Below are 8,442 nucleotides of genomic sequence, written 5' to 3'. Positions count from 1 at the left end.
TTTCTCCTCCACAGGTGCTGCCAGACCTGCTGAGCTTTTCCAGCAACTTTGTTTTTGTTCCTTCTTTTCCCTCACTTGTATTGTCCTCTGGTTGAAATGTTGGTGTACCCTTTCTATCTTGTTTATTTCCTGTGGTAAAGCATTCACGTTCAACCAAATTTCAGCATCGTTTTCTTAAAATCTCCTGGCATGTTCTCTGGGTGGTTATTCTGAAACTGATTTTTATTATGGACTGTAAAGAGAAACAAATGGCAGTGAAAGATTCATTTTATTCAGACTTGTGCCAATTGCCAATGTAGCTCTGGGCGCGGCCTTCATTGGTGAAGGTGCAGATATCTTTAATTGTCATGCAAATCATTTGTTCTACCTTAGTCTTGTACAAATTAAAGAGGTAGCCTAGGTACTGGCGTCAAATTTACAGATGATACAAAAATCGGTGGAAAGGCAGGTTGCAAGTAGAATATAAACAGTTTACACAGAGATATTGATAGGTTGAGTAAGTGGGCAAAAAGTTGGCAAACGGAGACTAATGGAGGAAAATGTCAAGTTGTTTATTTTGGAAGGGAGAACAAAAGAACGACGTAATATTTAAATGAAGAAAAACTGCAGAAATCTGCAACACAAAGGGATGGATTGTCCTGTGAGCATAGGACATATCCTATAAACACGTTGGGACTCTACTCATTGGAATTTAGAAGAATGAGAGATGATCTCATTGAAACATATAGGATTCCTAAGGAACTTGACAAAGTAAATTCTGACAGAATATTCCCGCCTGTGGGAGAGTGTTGGATCAGAGGGCGCAGTCTCAGAATTAAGGGGTGCCAATTTAAGACTGAGATGAGGAGGAATTTCTTCTATTAGAGGGTTAAGAGCTTGCTACAGAGAGCAGTGGGGCACAGTGCTTGTGTATATTTAAGGCTGGGATAGATTCTTCATCAATCAAGAGGGGGAATTGTGGAATCGAGGGTCATGGGGAAAAGCAGAAAAGTGGATGAGAAGAATGTCAGATCCGCCTTGATCCTATTGAATAGTGGAGCAGGCTCGAGGGCCCGGGTGATAGGTTATCAAAGGTGAAGATATTTAATAAGATGAGAGCTCACGACTTTGAAGATAGCATATTCACACGGATAGTGGGTGACTAACAGAAGATGGAGAGGCCTACTCCTGTTCCTATTTCTCATGGTCTTTGTGGTCTGGTGCACATTGGCGTACAGCTGTCAGGGAGATGGAATTACTTTCCTTTTGACTCTGTGGTTACTTTGTGCCTAGTTGTTGCCTTGCAAAATGCTGCCTTCTCCTGCTGCAGACTCCATCATGGCTGCTTCCTTGCCTTTACTACTCATTCTATACAGACCGCTCCAGCCTCATGGAAACATTCAGCACCACCTAATTCCAGCCTCGAGCTTGGGCTCCAGCCCATCTAGCACATTTACATTTAGATAGTGACAGGTTTAGTTACAGGTTGCAGGACCAGAGATTACCTAGGTGTCAGGAACATCAAGATGAATCATCATGGCCTATAGCTGAGTCTCATGCTTTGTCGTTTCACTGCCTGAATATCTCTGTTTTGTCTTGGTGATCAAAATGGCATAAAATTCTATGTGATCTAATGAGGACATTTTTAAATTTCTCCATGACATTCTCTGACTTCTATTCTGCAACACTCCCATCAACCACACCTGCCCCCTCCCCACTGATTATAGTTCAGCATTCTATTCAATTTGTAATTGATCCCTGAAAATCTGTCTGTTTGACCAAGTCTTCAGCCATTCTCCATTTCGTACTTATTCCAGTAATCTTTGCTGCTCATTTGTCATCCTCTGAAGTGCCTTAGCAAGTCTTATAAAAGTGCCTCTTGATTTGTTTGTGTCTTTTGTAGGTGAATGATTGTTGTAAAGTTTTGGTGAGAACCAGAAAACATTCAAAATGTATGATAAGCTGTTGGAAAGTTAGACCCTAATTTTCAAGCTTAATTGCATTGTTAATTATTTCAGTTTTAATTATCTTATTTTCTGACCTGGATCCCTGTGCAATAAAATTATAGAAAATTGAGGTAAATGATGTTGCTGCTCATAAGGCTAGACTGTCAGTCTTCAGGGAATCAATTAACTGTAAATAATAGATGTCCCATACTGCAAAATCCCACAGCTGCCCTTTTTGTTTAGACCAGTTGATGTTGTCATATCTACCATCAGAAGCTTTTTCCATGAAATATATAATAAGATCACATCTTTTGTCTCAGGGAGTATATTGCCATGAGTGACTTCATTGATGTCAGCTTTAAAGACCCTGTTTGTTTTTAATCTTTAGTGATCCAGGCAAGATTAGGCACTCAACAATCTTCTGGACTGAGCACTGAGTTGAACTCTTTCATATCATGAGGTCTGTCTTTTGGTTTGATTTTTATGTCATGTGCCTGTCCATGTTTTATTTTCCATTCTTTTGCTTATGGTCAGAGCTGTTCATTATTCTGCCATTCACACTTACTCTGGATGATACATTGTTTCTTTAATCTTGGGATCATTGAAACCCTACAGCATGCAAGCAGGCCATTCGGTCCATTGAGTCCACACTGACCCTCCAAAGACCATGCCGCTCTGAACCAACCCCACATCACACCCCCCACCCCGCCACCCTATCCCTATAGCCCTGCATTTCCCATCACTCATCTATCTAATCTGCACACCCTCATACACTGTGGGCAATTTAGCATGGCCAATCCATGTAGTCTGCATATCTTTAGACTGTGGGAGGAAACTGGAGCATGTGGAGGAAACCCACACAGACACGGGAAGAACATACAAATTCCACACAGACAGTCGCTCAATTCTACAACTCTACAATCTTACGATCCTACAATTCATTACAATCATACCACTCCCTTTATATTTTATTCCATGACATCTTTATCATTTAACCTCTCATGCCATCCATACTAACCCAGACCATTCCTTTCTCTTCCTCCCCTCCACAACACCCTACCCCACCCTCCCACTTCAATATCATTAGACCCATCACCAATCTTCAGTCCTCGAGCATAGTTGTACTTGACACAAAACATTGACTCTGTTTCTCACTCCACTGATGCTACAGGACCTATTGGGTATTTCTAGCAGTTTCTGTGTTTATTTCAGATTCCCAGCAGCCACAGTGAATTTGCTTTTATTTTAAAGAATAAGATCCTTTTGGCCTGAATAATGTGGACTAACATTTAGGGCAACACAACTTGGTTAAGTCAAGGGGAAGCAAATGTTAGGTTTCCGTAGCTTGCAGAATCTCTTGAATACAAACTATATTTTTACCATTGATAATATCATACCACATGTTAGAATAAGGCATTTCAAAGGTGATGAGAAACTTGTCAGAGCGGGCTGAGTTTTAAAGTTGGAATCTGCTCACAGAAAACCAGCAGAGCCATCAAGCCAATGCCATACTTTGTACACCTGCAGCATCATGCTTAGAAATTTCCTACTCACTTTCAACATATAACCTCTTGCCTGTTTATTTGCCTGTCCTAAAATTTTGGATCACAAAGCAGTACATATTGTAATACTCCTGTCAGTACAAGAGCAATGTATCCTTTGTCATACTGTGATAACCATGACGTGAAACATCACAGAAACTGAATAAACTGTTTGTGGAAGAGAGTTCCAAATATCTACTACCCTTTGTGTGTAGAAATGGTTCCTAACATCGCTCCTTAATAGCATGGCCCCTATGACTATGCCCCCTACTCCTAGAGACTCCATTGCTTGGTTTGTCATCTAAAGCATGATCCAAAAAGGACCCAGATGTCCTCTCCAAAGTAACACACAGGCCTGTTGATCCTTAGATCAACACATGTTTGTGAATCTTCAGGCCCATTTTTCTTCTCTAGGAGTGAAGTGGTGGAATGATTTGCACTTTGTTGAGCCTGTTGAACCGCATCATGAACACTTCTTCTGTGGCCAGTAGTCCTGGTGGGGACTTGCACTCAGAGCCTGTGGCCCAGAACGTAACCTCCATAGTCTAATGGTGATTCTTTGTTAATTTCCATAGAAACCCATCAGGTTCATGAATATCCATTGTTAGAACGATGCCTTCCATTCTTACCTCGTCAGGCCTACATGTGATTCCAGACCCACAGCAATGTGGTCAACTCTTAACTGCCCACCAAGCAATTAGCAATAAATGTTGGCCTGGCCATCAACATTCATTTCCCATGAATGAATTAAAAGAAAACTAACGTACAATTGTAAAAAAATTAGCTATTTTAGTACATTAAAGATAACTTTTAAGATTTCTACTTAATGTTGTGTTATGTTCAATTGATACTTTTTAACCTGTTGCCAACAGGGTTAGTAATGTTCACAACACACGATGACCTGAGATGTGGAATTCAAAGGCATTGCTTCAATGCAAGTGGCAATTGATTTGTTTTCTTTATCAGATCTGTCACAAAACTCGCAGTTGGTTAATTCTGAATTGTTTTAAAGCAATGGGATGCCTTCTTTAAATATGAAAACAAGTTTCAGCCCTTGCTGGAGGCCTGCCTTTTATAATGTACGCTGATGACAACCAGAGCAGACTTTCATCACAAAACAAAATACATTTCTCAAAAGATTAATCCTATTGAATGAACGTCACCATTAAATATGAAATAATTCTTGCGCCACTTTGCCCCAGAGACTTGGTGGGGCATTAAGTTGGCTGTGTGCCTGTTGTCAGTTATCAGATTTACAGTCCTGCAACTTTTCCCATTTCACATTGCCTCAGCTGCTGCTTTGTACAGCTGCCTCCCTGTTCACAGCTGCTGCCTCCCCCTCCCCACTGACTCACTCAGTACAGTGTTTGGGCAGTTGAGAGCTCGTACGCAGCTCACCTTGTGGTGACCTTGTGGCCCTGGCAAGCACTGGGTACCTGTTTACCCCACACAGCAGTGGGCCGGTGATTTCCCATTCCTATCTGATGGAGTCTAGGGAAAACAGGCAGTGAGCAAATAGTCTTCAACAGATGCAGAACTCTGTGCAACAAATCCAAAGCAGCAGCTGCTGTGTATTATGGTGGATTCTTTCCCGCTCGAATGAATTACATTCGTGTTCAAGGTGAGCAGAAGCTGTTACTTTTCCTTCTGAAAGATGCATTGCCTGTGACAACTGCTCCATTTGATATGATATTTAACTGTAAAAACACAACAGTGCCATTTCAATTCGGAGTTGTCTGAAATCAGAACTATTAAGGGCTTAATCAGTGGTGTATATCTGATCATTTCAGCTTTATTTCAGTACATTATTTTCCAGCACATTACCTGTTTGGTTCCAAGATCACAGCAATTTTTGTTAACTCTAATGGAATGAGTGACCTTTCTAGACCTTTTGGGAAACATGAGTTGACAATTGAATCACTCATGAACAAAGAACATGTTAATGCTCAAGTCCATCTACCTTCTGTGTAACAGTGTTGCGTTTTATTTCAGATTGTTGCTGATGTTCTCAGTAAAACTGCCTTAAATTGAACAGGACACTTTCTTTCTTATTCAGTTTTATTTTCCCAAGAAAATGAAACTTTTGGGGGTGTGTCCATATTAGAAGAAAAGGCATGGGAAGTGTTTAAGATTATGGGTAAAATATGATTCACAGAAGTTGAAAAGAAGAAAGGGCATAAAATAGTTATTAAAACCTTTGTGTTGTACCAGGCTAAATGAAAAATGTTGCTTCATCAATGTGACCTTTATTTTAAACACGTGTTTTCTGATTTATGGACAGCATGACAGAAATTAGAAACATTTTAGTTTCAGCAACTTGTTCCTTCAAATCAGTTAATGCTGTTATTCACAAAAATACATTCATATTGTATCTGTTTATAGTTTTTTTTATTTCTTTCCTTCGGGAGATTGTGTATTCTTTTTCTCACTATGCCTATGCCCTAGGGTTTTCACAAAAAGGGCATTGCATCAGGGCAATATTGAACAATACACAGTGCATTAGTAATAAGATTAAGGAGGAATTAATTACAATGAAATCAAAAGATTGACCTGTGCTTCTAACACAGATTGCTGACATGACAACTTGACATTAAACACAGCTGATGCCTTCTGATCCTATTGTGTGGGTCGTAATGCCGATCCGAAACATAGTTATACTAATAGAGTATCAGAAAGCAGATCAAATGAAATTTGGTAAAATGAACAAGGATCAAAGGAAAGCCTGAAGCACATAAATACAGTGAATTGTCAAATTGTCCTGACCACTTTACCCTATCTATCTGATTGAGTAGCTGTCAATACGACATAGGAGGTACTGGGCTGAAAGTTATGATTTTTTTCACTAAGTGTCTGTTGGGTCAAGTTTTGTTTTTGGAGGGTTTTCCACCACAAAGCCTAGCAAGATTACTTGCCATATCTTATTGAATTCACCCCATTAACTGCCTTGTCAGTATAGAGTCCCTCCAATCTGATTCCATCCCCATCTTGGCATGCACTATTCCCGGAATGATTCATTCCACACTGGATATCCATCGAAAAACTGGGATCCCTGCTCCTGTTTTAAAAGGGCCACTGTGCAACCAGACAAATGTTGGCAATCCGATATTGCCCCTCACCCGGAACACAATGGCACAGCAGGATCAATGCCATGCTGCTCATGGGAAACATAGCCGGCTTGGCTGACACTTCCTTGCAGATGCAAACCCATTCTCTCACCCTAGTTTGCTGTTTAACCAACAAGTCACACCTTTTACATGTCCCTAGCTATATCCGCTACTCTGTCCCCAGTGCCCACAGGAGACCTGTAGTTTGTTATTGTTCAGTAGGGGATCATCAGTCAGGAAATCAATTGCACAATTCTGCATTTGATTCTGGTCTCCCTGCTATAGGAAAGAATGTTGTGAAATGTGAAAGGGTTCAGAAAAGACTTACAAGGATGTTGCCAGGGTTGGAGGGTTTGAGCTATAGGGAGAGGCTGAATAGGCTGGGGCTATTTTCCCTGGAGCGTCAGAGGCTGAGGGGTGACCTTTATAGAGGTTTATAATATCATGATGAGCATGGATTGGATGAATAACCAAGGTCTTTTTCCCACATGAGGGGAGTGTAAAACTAGAGACAATAGGTTTAAGGTGAGAGGGGAAAGATATAAAAGGAACCTAAGGGGGGCAACCTTTTCACATAGAGGGTGGTGCATGTATGGAATGAGCTGCCAGAGGAAGTGGTGGAGGCTGGTACGATTACAACATTTAAAAGGCATCTATGAATAGGAAGGCATTAGAGGGATATGCGCCAAATGCTGGCAGATGGGAGTAAATTAATTTAGGACATCTGATCAGTGCGGATGAGTTGAACCAAAAGGTCTGTTTCCATGTTGTCTAACTCTATGACTCTACAACTCCAAACAGGAAATTCTATTTACAGCCAGCAAAATCAACCAGAAACAAAACAAATAGAAGCTGCCGACAATGCAAACCAAATGCTGGCCTGGTGATGAATGAATATTTAACATTCCATGAAGGTTGGCTGATCCCAGCTCTCGTCTACTGGAATGCTGAATCAATCAGTTCCTGTCTGGCTTGTAGTGCCTGACATAGCTGAGCTCTGTCATGGACAAGGAGAACTTCCTCCTCCCCAGAATCCTCATCCCCCTCTTCTGGAAGACTGCCCCCCTGTTCCCCGAGCTCCTCAGCATCAAGCACATTGCCTTGTTGCTCCAATTGCGCAGAGCTCAGCAGGAGTAAAGCAGTGGCTGAGATCTATAAATTCTTGATCAGTAGAGGAACCGAGGGTTTATGGGGAAAAGGCAGGAAAATAGATGAGAAGAATGTCAGATTAGTCGTGGTCCTATTGAATGGCAAAGCAGGCCGAGGGATCAAATGGCCTACTTCTGTTCCTGTTTCTTGTAGTCTTATGGTCTGCTCCATCACAGCCTGGGTCAAAGCAATTTACAGCAACTTGGTGAAGGTATCAAAAATGGTGAGCCCTCTATTAATGGCCTTGCCCAACTTCATTCTTCACTAAGGGGTAAAGTTACCTCTGAGCGAATTGTGGGTAACAAAGCAGTGAAGCGCATTGAGCGGCTATCTGATACTCCCAACAGCAGAAGCAATCCATTTTCTGGATACAATATGTTTAAACTGGCAGTTTACTGGCAATAATGAGTGTCCCAGACCAGCCACGGAATGAAATACAGTGACCAAAGTGTCATTCCTCAGTACTTTAGGAATGCTTTCCTTCATCTTTTGCTGGGCAACGGGGCTTCAAAACTCACTTGATAAATTAGTTTTCAAAATTTATTTAAGGTATTGGGCAGTATTTTTCCCTCTGAAGCAAGCTCCAAGCTGGGGTGTGGGGCTGGGAGGTGCTTGATTTAGGCAGGTGGGTGAGGTGAGGAGGGTGTGGTGAGGAGGGTGAGGTGAGGAGGATGTAGTGAGGAGGGTGAGGTGAGGAGGATGTGGTGAGGAGGGTGAGGTGAG

The 8,442-nt window shown here is 41.5% G+C and overlaps 1 protein-coding gene across 3 annotated transcripts in view; it reads left to right on the top strand.

Moving 5' to 3' along the window:
- Window positions 1-8,442, top strand: part of arhgap24 (Rho GTPase activating protein 24) — a 437,625-nt gene that overhangs the window by 281,420 nt on the left and 147,763 nt on the right. The window contains exon 1 of one of the 3 annotated variants that reach the window (XM_048598101.1): window positions 4,843-5,087. The exons of the other annotated variants lie outside the window; for them this stretch is intronic. Within the exon in view, the coding sequence (XP_048454058.1) occupies window positions 5,066-5,087 (22 nt within the window). The 5' untranslated portion in view covers window positions 4,843-5,065. Of the gene's footprint in view, window positions 1-4,842; window positions 5,088-8,442 lie in introns of those variants that run through there. 3 annotated transcript variants of the gene reach the window in all.

The sequence above is a fragment of the Rhincodon typus genome, chromosome 1 (assembly GCF_021869965.1).
Source record: "Rhincodon typus isolate 14 chromosome 1, sRhiTyp1.1, whole genome shotgun sequence".
NCBI lineage: Eukaryota > Metazoa > Chordata > Chondrichthyes > Orectolobiformes > Rhincodontidae > Rhincodon > Rhincodon typus.
Note: the sequence above shows the minus strand (reverse complement) of the source record. Positions and strands in the feature narration are given on the sequence as shown.